The sequence below is a fragment of the Agelaius tricolor genome, unplaced genomic scaffold, assembly GCF_023055355.1.
Source record: "Agelaius tricolor isolate 1412-34295 unplaced genomic scaffold, bAgeTri1.0.p SCAF_9, whole genome shotgun sequence".
NCBI lineage: Eukaryota > Metazoa > Chordata > Aves > Passeriformes > Icteridae > Agelaius > Agelaius tricolor.
The window spans coordinates 5,778,186-5,799,518 of NW_027269269.1; the positions used below are offsets into that span (position 1 = coordinate 5,778,186).

General features: G+C 40.0%; 1 protein-coding gene across 1 annotated transcript; it reads right to left on the reverse strand.

Moving 5' to 3' along the window:
• Positions 1–281: 281 nt before the first annotated feature.
• FDX1 (ferredoxin 1) lies at positions 282–16,399 on the reverse strand. The gene is made up of 4 exons (XM_071434120.1): positions 16,096–16,399; positions 9,944–10,068; positions 7,033–7,162; positions 282–3,499 (listed from the first exon to the last, which is right to left on the reverse strand). Exons 1-4 carry the CDS (start codon positions 16,263–16,265, stop codon positions 3,385–3,387), a joined length of 540 nt encoding a protein of 179 aa, XP_071290221.1. The 5' UTR covers positions 16,266–16,399; the 3' UTR covers positions 282–3,384.
• Positions 16,400–21,333: the final 4,934 nt, after the last annotated feature.

A 21,333-nucleotide genomic window follows, 5' to 3' on the forward strand; every position in this document is an offset into this window, starting at 1 on the left:
TTTGCTCCTCATTTTTGAGGGGGGAGAGACAGAAGAAACCCACTGACCCCATCTTTTAACAAAGGAAATGGTTTTAGAAAGCAAATTACCTGTAATCTTTATTTGAACAGGGAAATAAACATGTATTCTACTAATTTTGATGCTATAATTGTGTGTCACTACACAAAATTTCATACTTACACTTTAAAGTGCACCATTAATGGGTAAGTTCCATTTTCCCCCCAGAAATACATTCAATAGCTTAGAGAAGAAGGAAAGAAAAATCCACAAAACAAGAGGTGTCAGAAAGAGGTTAAAAATAAGATTTATTTGCAAGTAATTTTGACAATAAACTAGTATCTCTGAGCTGTGCATTTTGGGGACTACAATCAGTTCCTTTGTGTTCTGAGATTTCCATTTGCATGCAGTATGGGATACCTCTAGAATTCAAAATGAACTTCGAAGTGTCCTTTTTTTGCCTTGCTGTGATGAGTTTATTCCACAGGCACACTGTAGGAGAGTCAAAGTCTTTGTAATGAGAAACTGTCACAGGAAACACACAATGAAACCACCTTGGCTTAGAAAGAAAACTCACTTGGGAGCTGTTCCACATTTGTTAATACAGTGTTAAGCACTTCAAGATACCCACAAGAAGTACCTGGTGCTGTATGAAAAAAACCCCAAATAATCCAATGGAAAAAAAAAATCAAAAACTTAAAACCAAACCAAAAACACAAGACAAGCCCAAAACTCAATAAATATCAACATCTACCCCTAAACTTTACAGGTATACTGAAACCTCATATTTCTGATATACAAATGCACAACACATCTGGTCATGATCCAGTTCCCCCTCTTGGAAGCTGATGAGCTGTCTCATGTAAAAAACCCAAAACCTCAAGATTTAATAGTAATAACTGTATATAAATGAGCTCAGGACAAAGGCAATACAAGGTGAGATTTACCTTAAGGTCTGACTGTGTGAGGGCAACCTCTCAGTCATGGTTAGTGTCACAGCAGCAGAAAAAGAAGACAGCAGCATCTTTGGAACATTTCTTCAACCTACGCCCACCCTTCTCCCTAACCTTCCTCTCTCTGTCCTTCATAAAAGCCTGGAAATTTTAACTCTGAAGTCTCCGTTTGAATCAGATTACATCAGAATTGTATTCTGAAACCCCTACATGATTAAGTTTCGAGCAGACCACAATTAGTATACCTTGCATTAGAACAAAGTTGAAAGGTAACAGAAGGAAACAAGGCAACTAAGAGAGGAAATAAAAGAATCTAACTCACAACTATTTTCAATACAGTTCTAGAAAATATTCATTCTTACAATGAAGAGGAACTTTTTTTCCTCTTTACAAATCTCAAAATAATCCCAATATTTGACACTGGAAAAATATTTTTTCTCTCCTCCATACATACAATAATACAAGAAAAGATGCCCAGATGGCATTGTTACCAGTTCAAACCATTAATGAATGTACTATATCATCCAAATGTAAACAAACATGGTTGTTTATATATATATATATATATAAATGCCCAAAAAATTAGAAGTTAGTAACTCCTGGTGATAACCAGTTCACATCAGTATTTATGCAAAGTTGGCAATAATAGCAGTCTTAGAAACATTAATTTTATTTGGGCTACTTTAGAAAGACTCAACCAATATTCAACTGGAAGTTCTTCATCATCAATGCAGACAAATCTCAACATGAGGGTTTCCCTACACCTTCTGGTGGTTCCCCTAGGTTCTGAGGAACCTAGGCCATTTTTATGAAACAAATAAACCTAGGGAAATAACCTAAGGAACACCTCCTAAATAACCTAGGGAACACCTCCTAAGTAACCTAGGTTCTGGGGAATCTAGGCCATTTTTATGAAACAAATCAACTTGGTCATTTCACATCAGCCATAACTGAAACGATCCTGTGAGCAAGGCCCAGAATCAAGCAATTTCTTCAAGCTGAACACCCTAGCTAACGTCAGACTGCCTCCTGCACAAGCTCAAAACTAAAAAGGAATAAAGATTTCAGAACAAATCTGATATTGACAAACATTGCCCTGTTCAATCCCAACTCAGCTATATTCAGAGAACAATAAGAGTTTGTGATGGGTAAATTGTAATTCCACTGGGCATGTTCTCCCATTACACAGCTCCAAGGATTCATTCTTAGCCTGGTCTACCACAGTATTTGTGGTGTAGTCAAATTGTAAATATTACTGAGATTTACTGACATCTTATTTGGGCCAGGGTTAAGCTGCAGGTGCCAACATCCTGCATCAGTCTGTCCTGGTTTCACCTGGGAGAGAGCTCATTTTCATCCCAGTAGCTGGTACAGTGCTGCTTTGGATGTAGAATCAGAATAATGGTGATAACCCACTGGTGTTTTAATGTAAACACAGCTTAGCAACAACTCAGTCAAAGCCTTTTGAGATTCTCACCTCACCTCGTGGGGGTGCACAAAGCCTGGACTGCTGACCCCAAGTGACCAGTGGGAGGTCCCACACTCTAGGGTGTCATGCTCAAAATATCAAATGGGGCAAAAGCTGGCTGGGGGTCACTGCCCAGAAACTGGCTGGGCATCAGTCATCAGGTGGTGGGCAATCGTGTTGTGCCTCACTAGTTTTATGTATTTTATTTGTCATCATCACTGTTGTTTTCCTTTCTGTTTCTGTCCTATTAAACTGTCTTTATCTCAACATATCAATGTTACTGTTTCCATCCAAGTCTATCCCCTCCATCCCATTTGGAAGGGAGGGATGGCTGGGCAGTGGTGGGGTGGAATTGAATGGCTGTGTGGCATTTAGCTGCCTACTGGGTTAAACTGTAACACAGCTCCTAGAACTCATGGGTTTAGCAGTATTTTCACAAGACAACATTTGCCATATCTCATTAAGACTCCAAAGTCTGGAAAATTCCTATCCTGATAATTTACTATTTGCTGAGGAAGTATCATATTTACTGAGAATTTTAACTAGTTCTGAGCACAACATCTTTAATGGCAACACTTCAAAAAGACCCCATGCAGTCCTACAAGTTCTTTTCTCTTACACATTCAGGTCTGACACCTAAAAATGCTCAGAGTTTGTTTTAGGAGAGTCCTGTACAAGTGATTCAGTTTTTAAATGTCATTAAATGTTTTGGCAGAATAATGTTGTATGAAATCTGTAATACACTTGCTAATGTTTATAATCCAATGATTACTTATAAGAAGTATTATTGCATTTTAAGCGTAAAAATATAAGAGGTTCTATAAAGAAAATTAAAATAGCATTAATCTAATATTGATAGTCATATAAAATAACTCACAATTATGTAAGTTTCCATATTTAATTACACATTTAAAAATAAGTTATAAAAATAATTAAGCTTCTTTAAAACCCCTAGGATATTTTCTTTTAGGAGTTTTTACTCATATCTACTGATTGTCTAGCATCAGCCACAGCTTCTGGTACTCGAACAGTCATATCATTCATTGATTTCTTCAAGCAGATTTGGCAGCCTAAACGTGATCTGTGGGGAAACAGGACATTAGTGTTAGTTCTAGCCCAGCAATCTAACAGCATTTACCCCCTTACATCTCCAACACTCAGCCACCCCAAACAGACCATGAACTAGGAACAGCCACTCTTGCGCAGGGCCTTAGTCCAGCACAGAGTGAACCACGTGCATCAGCACAAGGATCTGTGTGGCAATAGCCAGGATTTATGGCCAGAAGAGAGCTCAGCACACTGGAAAGTCCCACAACTGAATACTTCCTGCTCACTGGACAATGCAGGATATGGGTGACCCTTCCCTTTTCAGTGGGTCACTAAGAGGTCAGTCCAGTGCAGGGAGTGATGCTTGATCTCCCAAGGGACATCTGGTACCTCTGAAGAGATAAAGGCAATGATTCTGAATGAAAGCCTCAGAAAAAACAAAGCCTAGCCCCTCCATCCAGAATTCAATGTTCTTAAACTAAAAAACTCAAGACTGGGTGTAAGCCAGAAAAGTAAGAGTGAAAAGACAAGAAATATAGGAAGAAGGATAAAACACTCAGGGCACCAGAGGAGATGTCGTCCTTCATTTCTATACCTATCATTCAGCACAAGAAAACCAGATGTTGCACACAGGCAATTAAAACCAGAAGATTTAATACTACAACAAAATTCTGCAGACATCACAAGCTACTTTTATTGCTGGGATAACTTTAATTCAATGTCCATGTGTCAGTATTTAAGTATAGAATACTAAAGACATCAGCAAGGATGGGCAATGTTCCGTAGGACCAGTCCCTGGCAAGACATTAACTAGCTGACAGCCTGTCTCAAGAATGTAGAGTTCCCAGTCTTTTATCCACCTCTCCATATGCATTTATCTGCACTTGCCTTTTAACTCCAAATGTCATTTCCTATTGCTCAAGAGCATAAAATCCTCTTGCTTGTTTTCACAGGCCGGTGACATTACCACAGCAAAGTAAACAACCCTTACTCTGCACTGTGTTTTCCTAGGTCTTTCACAAGGATGCTCACACTAATTAAAACCTAGCACCAATGACTTTTACATCATGCTGTTGATCACATACTTCTACCAGGCATCTTAATACTTCTTAATAAAAGACTGGGGGCGGGGGGGGGGGGAATTTAACCAATTACTTAGCCTTTACAGGGCCTTTGTTCTTATGCTGTTGCACCTCAAAATTTAGTAAACAATCTCTAGACCTAAGTAAACTGCATGAACTGCAAGATCTTTCTTCATCTCAGTGACTTATATGAATAAGCAATTTTTATTTTTTTAATTATTATGAGTAATACTATATCTATGGACACATTAGTTTGAAAGAAGATCAGAGAATATACCAGGACACCCTTTGCAAAGAAACCTTCCAGTACATGGACAGCCCATAAAACCTCTAGAGATAAAAGTCAAGTTTCTTTTGCATTATGTTATCTCTTTCTATTTTATGTTCACCTTCTACATCACCCATTGGCTCAGCACGTAGACGAAGTTCCCTGTTGCTGATAGGTTAGAAACAAAAGTATTTACCTACTTTTTGCAAGCTGTTTCTCATCTTATTTTTTGCTTTAGTATTTTAACTTTCCAGGGTTTGCACTCCCCTATCTTACTACTTTCTACTGTTCCACAGTTGATCAAAAGAATTTCATTTTAACCAATTAATCCTTCATTTTAAAAAACATGAACTTTCACGGCAGTTGCTGGCTGAAACATTCTCAAATACAGAGTCACTGACAAGAATAAGCTTCTATGCTTATACCTGTGACAGAACATAGAAGTACATCTCCATTACACAAATTTACATCAGCACAGGAGTCCAGGTAACCTGCAGCAAATACCAACCACTTAGAGCTCCACCTTTCAGAGGAGTCATCTTCCCATATAAATGGAAGGTCCCTGGCCATAGAAAGAACATGTGATGCTAGGAAAACCTAATAGAAGTGCCAAAAACCTTCAGAGGTGTAAAGCTTCATTTCATATGAAGAACTTAGGGGAGAAAATAGAAACACTTAAAGAGCTCTGGTTTGCTACTGTTTTCCAATTCCTCAGGAAAATCTCCTTGCTTTAAACCTTTACGAAAAAGGTAGCCAAAGAAAAAAGGTTTTTATTAGATCATATGCCTCCAGAGCTATTCAGGAATTATTTTGGCCCTGACCCTAAAAATTACTCTTTTTATTATGGTAGGTGGCAGGCTTAATAGGCTTATGGATTTTTTTTCAAAACTGAAAATGGGTTTTTGTGAGACAGGAAAAATGATAAAACAAAAGAAGCTACAAGTTTCTCATAGCTTGACTTCTTTGCCCTTCCAACCTCACATAAATGCTAAAATTTGGCTTAAGTGAGAAAGTGTCATGTAGAAATGATGAGTTGAGGATTCCTTTTACTGATATAAGGAGATAGACAAGTTAATTCAGAGTACTTCTTTGCAGAGACAAACTCTATGCTATACAGACCAGGTATAAAGCCTCTGACATCATTGGAAAGATTCTCAAAAACTTCAACAAGTAGTTCTGTTGAAACACGAAGGAATGGGCTTATGAAACCTCAAAAGGCACAGCTGCCTACTGTTTGTGTGAGCCTGTTCTGTGGTAAAGAACATGCTCACACAAACAGCGTGAGCATGTACTTTACCGCAGTACCATGTACTTGTGCACCAGCAAGTACAACAGCCCACCAGGAATGGGTCTGTGATGAGGATTAACACCCTAACTACAAGATGTGTGATGGTGGGGGTGATGCAGAACAGAGGCTTACTTTGGAGCACCACTAGTCTAATCCTAATGCCTCTGAGCAGTCAGAGCACACTTCAGGATCAGTTTCTCCCAAAAGGGAATGTGGTTTGTGTGCACAAGGATCACTATGATAGGAGTCAAAGCATAACAAGTATGGACACTGACACATCTCTACACTGTTTGTCCTAGAGAAGGCTTGGAGGAAGGATCTTAGCAAACCTTGGTACATAAATACCACAGAGGTTGGACAAGGTGGGGTCTCCATCCTTGGATATATTCAAAAGTTGTCTGGACATGGTGCTGGGCATCGGATCTAGGTGGTCCTGCTTGAGCAGTGGGTTGGACCAGTTGACCTCAAGAGGTCTCCTCCAACCTCTACGTTCTGTGACTCTGAAAAGAAGATCTGACCAAAACCTAAAACACTGACATAAACACATTAATAAAATATATTAACTAGCTACAGACTAACAAGGGAGAGGAAATAGAAGGGCGGAGAAACAAGAGTAAGAAAATCCACACACAGGACAGCAGTGGCAAAGCTTTCAAGGAAGGAACTGGGTTTCCCATCATACTTTAGCACTAACATTTCTGCACCAGACCCCTCTGAAGACCTTTTCAGTCACAGGAACAATACTGACATCTTCTTAATACTAATTCAGACAAACAACGTTTAAACTTGGCAGTCCCATTTGTGTAACAAAATCCATCTATTCATTAAAAGCTGATTAAGGTGCTCCAAGAATATTGGATTGCCCCATCTGCAAACCTTTCTTCCCATTCTTTGAAGAAGTAATGTAGGGAAGTGTTATGGTGCCTTACGTTTCTGTGAGGCCATAAGCCAGGTCCAGCATGTCCATCTCTTCATCAGTAATTGCATCTAGTTTCTCAAATATGTGGTCTTCAAATATTAAATGACAAGTTGAACAGGCTAGCGTTCCTTCACAAGCACCTAAAGAAAAATAAATCAAGATAATAGAAAACCCAGTTTCAAATTGCAGCTGAATTTCAGAAGAAATACTACATGTGTTTCTTTCATACAAGAAGTCTCAGTTGATTAGCAAAATTAATGTTCTGTATATTCCCACATTCATATACCTACTCTGCATTCAACTATTAATAGCATTTCTACAGTTACTATAGCACTAAGATTTACTTAAATGCTAAGTAATCAGTTAAAAAATGCTATGTAATCAGTTAAAATACTTAACTAATTTCCTTTCCATTATTTAAAGAAAGAATAGCTTTCTACTATGAGAATGCAAAAGCAGACAATGCTGTCAATCAACACTACTTCATTTATTTCCAATACTGATCCTTCTTATCTCTCTCTTTCCCAAGGTTTTCTCTAGAAGTTCAACAGCAGACACCTGCTACACAAAAACAATTCTTTAGAAGTACAGGGAGGAGGGATTTTATACTTATTTCTTCTCACTCACCACAACACTAAATGACAACAACAAAGGCAGTCAGGCTAGAGAGAGATGGCCTACATGGATTATGAAGTGCTCCAGTAGGAGTCAAGGACCTAACAAGTTGCTGGGCAGAGCAGCACAAGCACCAACTCCACCTACCTGCTACAGCAATTAGGACACCACAGCACAGTACAAGTTTGAACTGCAACAAATTTGTCTCTGTCACTGTATTGGTCTGTGTCTTGGGCTAGCACCAAGTTGAAAAAGAAATATGCAAATCAAGAAGAGTGGGACAGCTAAATACTGTGGAGATTACAAACCTCAGGCTCTGATTTGAATTGATAGAAGAGAATCAGATAACACATTAGCCAATCTTCACTTGTTTACTTATTTCTAGGGAGAGCAGGACAAAATCTACTGTGACCACATCACCTTTGTAATCATGGAAATAAGAGAAGCAAGGCTGTATGTATAACCATTGCTATGAAAAGAAATAGTGGAACTCATCATTAGACCTTGAGAACCACACAGAAAGCACCATGCTGCTACAGAACCAAAAGTATGTATTCAAGGTGAGCATGACACTGTAATACAACATTTGATTTTTAAATTATATCATGTCTTCAAATACACATGAAAAAGCGGAGCTTAATTAAAATGCCAAACATAAAATTTGTCCTATCAGCAGCTTAAGGATCATTTATGTTGGGGAAGTAAGGGAAGGGGTGAGGGGGGAAGGAAAGAACGCTGACCAGTCTCTTTGAACAGTGGAAGGTCTTTCCACAAACATAAAGCCATAAAACTGGCAATAACAAATTGAGTACAGCTGAATCTTTCAAAAAATCTGTAAGCCTTTATAAAAAGATATATCTATTATTGTTAATGCACATGGGATGCCCCCTAGTGACAGAAGCAAATAAGCAGGATTACATTTTACTTTTCCTTTATTACTTTGTTCTTAAACACAGAACCTACATTTTTGTTACATTATTTCTCTGCCCTAGTACAATGTTTCATTAGCAAGCAGTTATTGAAATGGGAATAGCTCATATTATAATTAAAGACTGTAACAGTATTCTAAATTTTCAGTTTGACTTCCTTTTATTGACAGCATTGCTTTTTGCCACTTTACCACAATGCTCTAACACAGCTGATATTGACAAGAGAACACTTGCTGTAGAATGCAATAAACCTAAATGAGTAATAATTGATACATAAAGCCAGTTGCATTACAAATTTTTGAGACAGTTTTTCTTCCCCAGATATATGCAACTCCAGACATAAAAGATATCTCAGATATTACGTATAAAATTTTAAATCTTACCAAAGATTTTATCACTAGCAGTAAAATTTATCTGCACTTAACGAAAACACACATCAAATTTCAAACTGTGCTACAGTACTCTGCTGCCTTTTTTTTTCCTACCAATTGCTCCACATTATGCATTCAGTTCTGAAAATTGTACTACCACTTTCTGCTTTAGGTCTGTTCATTTTTCAGCTCATGTTCATATAAATACCTTCCCAAGGTATTTAATTGCAATTACCTAATACCTTTGAGCAATGTGGTCTTGTGGTTTGAGCAACAAGGGCAGGTGGAAGATGAACATGGCAGGGGGGTTTGGAACTGAACAATCTTCAAGGTCCCTTCAAGCCCAAACCATCCTATGAGTCTAACTATGGAAAGTGCAAAATTCTGCAGAAATAGAGAGAAGCTGTAACTTCCTCCTGTTTTGATTTTAAACAGAACTTGTACCAAGTTAGAATTCCACAAGGTCTCCTTTACCCCAGTTCTTTAATAAGAATTAAACTCCTTGCTCTTCCCTGCTAACTCACACGGATTTGGCTGTTTCTTTCACTTTGCACTCCTCTGCTACAGATATGGAGGTGCTACAGAAAGCCTGATAATAAATTGAGACAGTCTGGCACTACAGAAGTAACCAGACACTGTTAGAAATACACCAGCTCTGTGCTGCCTGCAGAACAGAACCTTTGAGCTCAGGAGAGGTCTGCAAGTGGCAAGTTTCAGACTCCACTTTGACGGCACTCTGGGCATATTCCCCTCTTTAGTACTCAAGCCCAGATCACCCCAAATATTTTTTAAAACTTGAACCAAAATATTCTATGCACCTGCAGGAGGAAAAAAAGGGGAGAAAACCCAAGTGAAGTACAGCTAGGTTTTATATATAAAATATTCATTTACAGTGGGACTCAATGATGTTGAGGGTCTATGCATAAATATTTACAGTATAATTTAGATTGCAAAAAAGAGAAACAATTTCTAGACACTGAATAAAATACTCAGTGAATCTACTTACCAAAACCATCTATGTCTAGATTATTGTCAACAACAACATCCAGCAGTGAATCCCCAGGTTTTCCCTTGGCTGTCAGTTTGTCACCATCACGGTTTATGAAGTGAACAGTTATTTTATCTTCTGAGCTGAAAAATAAAATTATATAATACAATTAAAGAATGCTAGAATCTTTAGCACTTTGGAATTGATTGACTACTTCTAAAATAATAGTTGATACTACTACTATCAACTCCAAGAAAAGAGAAATCTAAGTTATTGGCTTTTAAAAGCTTTAACATGTACAGGCTTTTACTGTTGTACATTGAACAAAGACCATGAAAAATAAAAAAAAAACAACCTTGGTGTTTGTTTTGTCACTACAAGACATATGGGATCCAGATGTTTTGCCTTTCACCAAAGACAGACAGTTTATTTTAGGCACAATATTTGTATTTTTAACAAATAAATGAGCTTCTTTTAAATGTTTCTCTCACCACCTTTCTGTAAACTCTTGCTTTGGATTTATGAATTTTCTGTTGTTCTCATAATTATAATTTAAAATAAATTCTAAATTTTGCCATTTCTGCTTAGAGTTTTAGATAGTTTGCTTTATTAATTCCAAAATTTAATTCTTCTTTCTTCCCACAAATGGCAATAGTCCAATAACATTCTGCTGTTTTTAGGCACAGATTCTCTGAGGAGTTCATCTTGTAAATATTAATTCTAGTGAAGTACAAAGTTTTTATGCTGGTTTCAAGGAAAGAAGGTTTTGCATTTTTCTGCCTTTTCTTTCCAGACAATTGTTTATTTAATACAAAATTCAGTCTGCTCAAAAATGTCTTAAGATTAGAGCATTTAACATGAAAAAAAAATTTTTTTTTTGCATTCCATATTATTTTATTTCATACACAAATTATAGGAAAGCTTTAAATATACTAATAACAAACAGTATGTTCAATTTTAAATAGATTATTTTCTTTCCTACAGTAAGTAAGCAAAACAAAAACTTGTTGGATAGACAGTGAAGAAATCTACCAAGAGATGACTGATAAGAATAGAACAACTAAAAAGCCAATTCAAAAATTTATGTTTCCATGTGAAATCCCTGTTTAAGAACCACACATTTCATATTACCCATAGTCTTCTTAACTGTGGGACTTGAGTGATTTATGACATAAGACAAGACAAAAATCAAGTCACCCCCTGGAAAACTCTAGCCTGTATATCTGAATATTAAAGAAAAATTTTGAAAATGGCCATGCTAAAAAAATCAGTGAACGAATTTCTTTTGTAACTGGCTGTAAAATAAGGTGTTTTTAGCAATCTGAGTCCTGGCTTGTTATGAAACAACAACAAATGTTTGTTGCTATAGACTTCATGCACTTCCCACAACTCTTAAGTTCCACTGGCACCAGTGTGCTCTGTGATTATTTATTATGATGTCACGTTCAATTCTGTCACAGACATCTTTTATGAAAAATCCTTTCCTTAGGATTTTTTCTCCTGAGAAGCTGAGAGGCCTCAGGAACAAAATGTAAACAATGGTTATCTGCTGCTGTGGAATGCAACAGGTGCATCTGTGATTGGTCTCATGCCATTGTTTCTAATTAATGGCCAATCACAGTCAGCTTTGTTACTATCCTTTTTTACTCGTTCCTTTTTTTTTCTATTCTTAGCTAGCCTTCTGATGAAATCCTTTCTTCTATTCTTTTAGTATAGTTTTAATATAATATATATCATAAAATAATAAATCAAGCCTTCTGAAACACAGAGTCAGATCCTCATCTCTTCCCTCATCCTTGGACCCCTGCAAACACAGTCACACAATTCTTCTCCTATCATCCCTCAGTGCACCCTCCAGAAGGCAGCCACAAGCTCCTATTAACTATAAATTCATTCTAAAACTATAACTGATAATGAAAGGTTGACCTTCTGACCTGCAGAATGCAATTGAAGCATGTACTATTAAAAAAACTCAGAAATTTTAAAGACACATCTTTACAAAATATGATTTATGTTGCACAGTCACCTGTGATGTCCAAGGATCACCAGCAAACCATTCTGTGGGGGTTTAAGAAAGCACGCTGCTTTTCATTTTGTTCCTCAGCTATGTTAACACCTCCCACAGCAGAACCAAGGAGACAAGCACCCACTTAGACAAACTAGTACAAAATTCACCGCCTCCTCTGGGAGTTTAGCACAGATGGGTTTAAACTGCATCTGGAAAGGTACAGATCCACATTCTGAGAGCCTAAGCTAACATCTGACAGTGTAATTCTAAACTGCCTCAAAAAGCCCTTCCAGACCTCAAAGTACACTCTCCTTTGCTGAAATATTTCTGTCAACGTGACAACAACGCTGACAGGAGACACAATGCAATATGTACTTGCATTTCTGGGTATGCTCTGCCAAGGTATAGACATGGCAAGTACTAAATATTGATTCCAATATCCTAAACATATGCTTTATTCTAGGATTAGGCACTCACAAGTACCATGGACCAAACAGTGAGATGTCTGGGCATCCATTAGATCCCTGCAACTTCTGTAAATGACAAGTGAACTCCCTCCCAGTTTTCAAAACACACTTGAAACTGTCTTCACTTGAATCTGATAAAACATCAGGGCGCCAGAAGAGGAACAGTCCCGCCCCGCTCCTTTGTTCCTCATCTCTCCAGCGCTCACATTGTCCTGCAGTAACCTCCGTTTGGGAATGCACTGGCTGAAAGCCAAGGTCAATAACCCCACAGATGTCAGAACCAGCAGAGTCAGATCTGACCCTTGGATGAAATTTACACCAGTTTACAATGGCTGTGTTACTGCAACTTTATGCTGCAATGGCACAATCAGGGTTTCATGATCAGATTAACCAATCTCTTTACAGTATAAAAATGTGGGTTTGGGTGATCCCCACTCCAAATCACCCTGCCATTATCCTTACACCAGTATTACAAGTCAACTCCTTTTGCTCATGTAGATGAAAATCAACCACAAAAACAAAGACTCAACTGGACCAGAAAACAAAACTGACAAAAGTGCCACTGCCCACAGCAAAAAAAGAAGCAGCAGTGGGATCCCCTTGTCAATAGGGGCAATCTGGTATCTGCTTCAGCCAGCTGGGACCTGCACTGTGGCTGTGCGTGCCTCGTGGTGTGGCATGCAGCAAGGGGACAGATAGAAGTACCACCACCAGGTCACTGATTTTTGGTAAAAACTGACACAGACCTTAAACTTTTGACAGGACCTAATCCACCCTGATTTATAACTGAAACTAAAACTTATTTATTTGTGTAAAGTTTGATATAGACTTCTTAAGTCTTTCAGTAGATCTGGTTTTTTGCTACAGCCACCTTCTATCGCTCTTCACTTAGCCAAAATATTCAAAACATCTCTGGTGCTTTACTTGGTGAAAATACTTTCAGAAGTGCGCGTATGCAATAATCAGGCTAGTCGGACAATCAAAACATACACTGAGCCAATCTTCTCAATGACTGGGGGATACCATTAAAAATATAAAAATCTCACCCACATGAAACAATATTTAGGCTTACAAATTTCAAGTAACATGGGGTTGTCCACTCAGACATAGTTTGCATCAAGATAAACAACTATTCAAATACCCACATGCTGGGAACCAGTCACAGGCAATCAACACGAAACATGAGCCAGGTCAATGCAAGTATGAACAGCCTCAGGATTATCAGGAAAAACACAATTTATTTTGCGTTATCCACATGAAGCATAAATATCCCAATCCATGCTCAGATAAACGCTTTTCACCAGATGTAAAATACAATTAATTTCTTCACATGTTTGCCACAGTCCTATCAACATTTTCTATCCAGCTTGACAAGGATACCCTAAATCAGGCATACTACAAAGGCACAGAGGAGCACCAGAGAGCTGTAAATGCTGTTTGTTGTTCCTCTCGTGCAAATAATAGTAAATACTGCAAAAGTCTCAAGAACTACTTCTTACCCCTTAAAAGAATTAGCCTTTTGAATCTTCAGCTATTAATTCCAAGTCATGAATCACTTCTTACATTCCTCCAAACAAAACATAACTTTAATCTGGTATTGCACATGGTAAAACCAGCTCTGTTATTCTTAGATCTTTTAATAAACAGCAAATCCAACAGCCCTAATTGCCTGAGGAGTTCCATTAATTAAACTATTATACAGGCCTCAATCAACAGAAGTTGTAAATCTGAACTAATCTTTAAAGCATGCAATTATTATGCTGTGGACCAAAAACAATGCACAGATAACTGGACTGGTATAAAAAGAATTCTGAAATAACTACTGTTCACCATGAAAAGGAAGGATAAGGACAAAAAAGGAGCAAGAGAAAGGAGGAAATGTAAATGAAAACATAATGCCTGATGCTCCACTGAAACCCATGGAAACCTCTGCTCACAGGAACCACCCCAGGTAATGTTTTGTATAGTGATGTCTTCATCCTCTAGACAAAAATATAGCTAATTTCACACATCCAAACAATGATGTATGTTTTTTACTGAAATAACACTGGTGGATTATAAAAAAGTCAGGAACTGGGTCTCAAATACGGTGCCCAGAGAAAGTAACTCATGCATAAATGGAGGAAACAATAATATACAAGAACTTTCCTTTTCTCCCAACTCACTCAGCCAGGTTAAGACACTGAGTATATAAACAACATTGGAAACACTTGTTTGCATAAGCTTTTTTTGCTGGTGTGCTTGCAAAATGAATGTAAATAAATGCCATTCTGTATTCAGCCTGTTTGTGAAAGACATGAGGGGATTACAGGTCTTACATTACTATTATGTAAGGAAATTCCTTCCCTTTATAGGCTTATTTTTTCAATTATTTTAATACCTTTTAAAAAAACTTGTCAACATGTCACATCTTTAATTTTTGTAATTAAAAACTGCAAATTAGGGACCTCAAAATCAACTGATCACCAGTAGGATCCCTCAGAGAGGAGATCTGACTAGTGACTTATTCATCTCATATGGTAGTCCTAGGCTAGAAAAGTTAAGTCTCTCTCTCTCCACATTAAAATATCTGCTGCAACAAAGATCGCCTGCAAAAGAGTTCAAAAGCAAACTCTTGAGACAGCTTTGATGTCGAGGGCACTTAATCTCAATCTTCTGGAAACAGGCCAGGCTACACCCCTGATGCTGGGCTGCTGATTGTGAGTCCTGTTCCAAGTCTAGGAAACTTCTCTGGCAACCAAGTACATCAGGTTTTAAAACTTCTGCTTTTTAAATACTGAAAGTTAGCTGTAGACCTGACTGATCTTTGAATATACAAACAACAAGCCAGAAGGCAGTGCATAAACAATCTGTGACTACCTGTAATAAGCATCAAAACTACAGCTGTGGACTGTGTAATATTACATGCCCACAGATGTAATGCATTCTGAAATACCTACTCATACATACCGGTGGGGAGAGGAGAAGCTCTGCACCTTTAGATCGGACCACAGAATCAATTAGGTTGGAAAAGACCTCTGAGATCATCAAGTCCAAGCTATCACCAGATATGACCATGTCACCTAAATCATGGCACTAAGTGTCACATACCATCCTTCCACGAAGAAAGATGCAAAAGTGCTCTTCAGCACAGAAAAACTATACCAAAGGCAGAAGACACTCCAAGTATTAGGACAGCTCAGATATGTGCTGCACTTCTACCACAAGCCCAGCCAGACTTTCACAAGAAAAAAAAAACAAAAAAAACCATAACAAAACCAAACAACAGAAAAAAAGAAAAACGAGTGCAACTTCAGTAAGGTCATAACCTCTCAGAAAAGCAATGTAAGCACCAGACAGGCTGGTTTAGTGTTCCATAACGTTACAAGCCATGTCAGCGTGGTTCCAGGTCACACCGACCCCGAGCCTCACCCGCGCCGGGGCCGGTGCGGGGCCTCGCCGGAGCCAACCCGCAGCGCGGGCACAGCCCTGCGGGGCACAGCTCGGTGGAGGGGCCCCGAGAGCGCTTCGGTGCCACCGCCAAGCACCCGGAGAGGGGCGGAGGGGCCGGGGCACGGCGGGAAGGTCATCCCGCGCCGGCCCGTGCCACAGGCAGCCGCTGGCCCCGGCTGCGCGCAGCTCCGAGACCCGGCCGGGCTCCTCCGGGCAGCCGCGCCGGGGAGCCCGCCCGGATCTCACGGCCGTGACCCCCTTACCTGAGCACCGCCCGAGCAGACAGGCTGAACGGCCGCGCTGCCCTCCCGGCTGCGGCAGCGCCGCTGCAGCCCGGCCTCGGCCCGGCTGCCGGCGAGGTGGAGGAGAAGAGCCAGCGGCGGGAGGAAGCGGCGGCGGCCCGGAAGAGCCGCGCCGGCCCCGGGGCAGCCATGGCGGCGGGACGGGAGCGCTGAGCTCGGCGGCGGCGGGGCGGGAGCAAAGTCCCGCCGCTTACGCCCGTAGCGCGCGCGGCGGCGATTCTCGCAGCCGTTTACGCAGCACGCGGCCCGCCCCCGCCCCGGCGTGACCGCGGGGTTACGCAAAGTGCGCGGCAGCGCGCGGAGGGGCGGGGCCGGCGCGAGGCCCCACCCCCCGGTGCCCTCAGGTGCCCTCGTGCCGTCCCTCACCGCCCCCGCCTCAGATCCTTGCGCCGGCTCTCCCCTTCCCGGGAGAGCGGAGACATGGAGCCTAACATATGCTGACCCTCTGCCCTGCTGGGTCTACGAGGGGTTTCTTGTCACAGCGAGGACTCGGCGCTGATACGCGCTGGAGTCACCCAAAGGGTCATTGCTACTTCTCAAATGCTCCTTTGGGAGGCCCGGCCCATGAGGGAGTGGGCTCCAGCTCCAGGCTGGGCAAGTGGTCGATGCTACTTGGAACTGCCCTGAACCAGCTTATAATAATGTGGAACTCCCGAGGAAATGGAACTGGCAGCTGAGGAGTCTCAGCCGGCCACCTCTGCTGTCCAGGCAGGACCATGGAGAAGTTCCCAGTTCCTCATTGTGTTTCTTATGACAGAGGATCCAACCTCTAAAACACAGGCATCAGCAAATGTCCATTTGCAGCAGTGCTGCTGTCAGAGGGTCTAGCAGGGGGTGAACATTCATGGTACATGGCTCAAGTACCAATATGTGCCATAGGAAATTTTGAAACTTCCTGAGCAATCACAAACTGCACATGCAGGCACAACTTGTCTCTGATCTTTGATCAGATGGTTGTGTAGATACCCTTCATTCTACCACACCCTGACTGAAGAGTTCTGAGTGAATAAGGAGGAAATACAACAATTACTTTGAAATAGTTCTTTCAAATGGGAATGAAAATGAATGGGGAAAAGGAGGAGGGAATGATACCTCTGATACACTTGAGGCTGCAAAGATTATTCTTGATGCTTTATAATTTTGCTACATCAGAATAAGATTGAAGAGGGAGATAATATACTGTATAACTTGAACTTCTGTGTTTTCTTTAAGGAGAATAGTAGGTTCTGGTGGAAATGTCCTGCTGCAATTTTCAAGAGCCTCCAAACTGTCTGTCCATAAACCAAGTGATCCATAAACCATACTGATCTCATTTTCATTTGGTTTTCATTTGGTTTCACTCTTTTACTACAAAAAAATGTAGCTGTGGATAATGCAGTTTATTTCAATGCTGTTGTGAGATGCAAAGCTGTGTTTCGTGTCAGGTACAAACAGGGGAAGTGTGTACTTGCAAATGCGAAATGTGTGGACATCAACAATGGGATAGTTGTGAATTCTAATAATAACAGATGAAAACAAAGCATGGAAAAAGGCCTTTGAACCTATCTTTTGCTTGCAATTAACCCTGGTTGATTTAGGAGCATTGGAATTAAGGTGTTAAGGATGTTGCTTTTTGCTTGCATTTAATCCATAAAAAAGCTCTGCAATAATAACCTTTTGAAGTATAATTTTAGAATATTACTTGTATCCTTGAAACTATAGCTTTAGAATATATATATAGGAAATATGCTTATCTCACGCCTTATGGAAGCAGAGAAAAACAGTTTGAGAAAGGAAGATGACCATCACCTCAAGGATTTATGGTTTTGACCAAGGGAAGCTGGACATCACTGTTGTTGGATTTATAGTCTCTGCAATTAAAAGGTGGACCCACATCTGGGGAGCTGGACTCCACCAGATGGGATTCGTCTTTCTTCTTTCGGAAACTGGACCATCACCATCTGGGGATACTCCTTTGAAAATACATCCTGAGAAATTAAAATTACAATAGTGTATAGAATTGTGATGTAATAATTTGGAAATAGAAACTGTTGAAAAAAGCTGATGAGTACCCCTATAAATACCTGTAACCCTCAATTATCAGTGTGCAGTTGGAGGGAAAACTTCCCCCACTGTACCCAGCGCTGTATTGCTCATATTTTACCATATTAAATAATAAATTGATTGCTGCTTGAATATTGGCCTAGTCAAGCTTCTTATTCCTAACACTGTCATTACAGCATGGGGTTATATATGCATAATCTTTAGGCAGTATACAGCTAAAGACATACAGTTCCAGCTGAACATCTAATATTGTAAAGCCAAAAGAGCACATCACATAATCTAGTTTGACTTCAACCAGACAGCTGCTCATTGTAAATTATTGGTTAATGCAGGAAATAAGCCTGAAAGAGACCCTCTGTACATTCTAATGTAAACCTTTGCTGTGACATTCAACTCAAGCAACTAAATAAAGTATTTATTAAGTTCTTAAAGTTTTCTTTCTCACATTAATTGCACTGAAAAACAGTCCCAAAATTTCATTCCTTATGAATGGAAAAAGCCTAGTTACTTATCAATTTTTGAATAATTTATTCATTTCGTTCTGAGTATAGAAATATTTATGTAAATTTTCCCCAGCCAGGGCTGCTCATGAATTAAAACACTTTCTGTTCTTTGTGACATTCACCCTATCATTTATTGTACCTCCACCAGCCCTTTTTTTTAGCCACTGTTGTTACTAGTCTCCTTCCATAATTCAAGAAATTCTCACTGTTCTCCTGGTTATTCCTCTGAGCCATCTGTGCATATGTTAGTTTGAATTCCCTGCTGTTAACCACAGGTGACTAGTTAGTCCCTAATAGATAATGAGTCTGAGTGTCCCTAATAGTATCACCCTGATACATCCTAGGACTGTGTTTGATCTTTTTTTTCATGTACAAATTAAATTAGTAGCCTCAAATCAGTGAGCTTTAAATCAGTGTGATTAGTAATAATCCAGATGTCCTTTGCTGCTTCTCATTAATGAAGCTGTCATTAACAGCAAGAATCCTTGGCTTGCCCAAACTGAACAGAGTAAGGTCTTTGAACTTTGCTTCGGTCTACTTTCATGCGGGGTTTTCACTCACGTTCCATTTTAACAAAAAAAGCCAATTCCATGAACCTGTTCTGGGCACGTTCCACAGCTCTGTTCTAGCCCTCTGACTGCCATGGCCCCGAGCACGTTACCCCTTTGCAGAAGTTTAGTTGGCAGAGTCCAAGGTCAGTTCCTGCACTGATAAGAGCAGCTGTGAAAAAAGCCAGCCTCAGGGCCTGTCTGTCCCTCGAGAGCCACTTTTAGCCTGTGACTTTGTGCCAGCCCTCACCTGTGCCACAGGGCAGCTGTGCAGCAGCTCTGTTCGCACCAGCTCGCATCTCCACGGGTCTGGCCTCCATCCAGACTTGCTGACTTGGCATCAGACCTGCCTTGCCACTGCAGCCCTGCTGGGTGACCATAAGGGCTGTGTCTGACCCTGACCACTGTCTCTTGGCCTAATCTTGGCCCTGGGTTGCTGCTCTACATCCTGGCTCCTTATTGATGAATGACTGTTTTCACCTGCCTTGGTATTGAGCTTAGTTGCTGGCACACCTTCTGTTGCAAAGCAGCCAAATCTTGCTGCTCTCTGACATCCACCACCCCTAATCACAGAGCTCCCCAAATTTTCTCATAATTTCTATATAATGTACAATCTTGGGTCGGCAAGCTTGAAGAAAATGGCGGAGTAATTTAGGTCAGCACTTTTCAATGAAAGAAGAGTAGCAGTGTGAAATAAAAGAGGAAAATTACAAACCGTGTGTAATTATTGTCTCTCTGAATCTCAGTTGTGTGCAAGTCTCTTTTCCTTGTCTCTGTGGGGTATTCATTCCAATGGCAAATACTTTGCAAGAGACACTTCATCATTTCTTGTAATTTTTTTGTTTTTGTATAGGTTCTTGCACATTGGGGAACTTTTTTTATTTGTAATTATATCCTCCAAGTCTTCACCATTTTTAAGATTGTATTTATAGGAGGCCAACAAGCCACTAGATGGCAAACAGTTTCAGCAAGAGAATTTAATGCATGGGTATTGATACAACGTTCTGTCCTCAGCTCATCATTCCTTTTCTTGTCCAGCTTTGTGACTTGGACCTGGGAATTCTGGGTTGATACTGACATAGTCCTTCTTCTCCCTGCCTGTTCCTTTCTTTTGCTGTTGTAGGATTCATGAGTCAGGTGTGTGGTGGATTCATACAGGTGATTTTTGCAGAGACTAAAAAGAAAAAAAACCAAAACTGTCCAGGTAGGACTATGGAGAAATTCACAGTTCCTCACTATGTTAGGAAAAGAAGGAAAAAGAAGAAAGCAAGCAGTTTCCAGGCATTTCACTTCCATCAACCAGCCTGGAGACCTACTAAATAAGATGTATCCTGGGACAAAAGCAGTCCCAGCTTGGGTTGTTTTATGCTGCTAAGCAAAGGTACCACATATTCTTTTTTTTTTTTTTTGGACATAGAATTTCAAGATTCAGGATGATACAAACATTAAATATGTGTATCATTATCAGTGGATAATTTGCATAAATTACAACAAGAGTCTCTCTGAGTGCTGTTTTTCTATCTAAAAGAAACATGGCATGAATGCATATTTACAAAATAGAAATCCAATCTTTTTTTTTTAGAGATTTTGAAAATAAAAAATAATCCATAAGTAATCAGACTTCTATATACCATTAGCTTTTCTGGTCGCTATCAAGTTCTCTGTGAACATGTGTTTCAACCAGGATTTTATTTATAGGAGGCCAACAAGGAAGTAAAATTGTGTCAAATTATTCCTTTCACTTAAAATATTCATGGAGATCCAGAGAAAGGAAAGAATCCATCCAGCCATAAACCTGTGGAGTGTCCATCTGTAGCTGAATGAGTGGGACACAGGCTCTGTTACCCTCAGCCCAAGAGCACAGGGCTTGAGCTGTGAGGTCTGAAGTAACCCATGCTTGAGGAAAGGCAGGAATGTGAAGGAGAGATCATCAACCAATGAAAGATTAATGCACAAGCAAAATGCTTAAGGGGTGGTTGTTCTTAATTTGAGAATTATTGTGGCTTGTAAGCCTTTCTGTAAAGGGCAGGTAGTCCAAGGATCATGAAAGTGTCTGAAGCTGCCAAGTGATTCTGGAGCTAAAGGGAGATCTGGGAATTTTGGCA

Excerpts from the sequence above, each read along its gene's own strand:
- FDX1 (XM_071434120.1), bottom strand. The coding sequence starts at position 16,265 with ATGGCTGCCCCGGGGCCGGCGCGGCTCTTCCGGGCCGCCGCCGCTTCC. Across the intron at positions 10,069-16,095 it reads TCTGCTCGGGCGGTGCTCAG|CTCAGAAGATAAAATAACTG; the intron begins GTAAGGGGGTCA and ends TTTATTTTTCAG. Across the intron at positions 3,500-7,032 it reads GCTTATGGCCTCACAGAAAC|ATCACGTTTAGGCTGCCAAA; the intron begins GTAAGGCACCAT and ends GTTTCCCCACAG.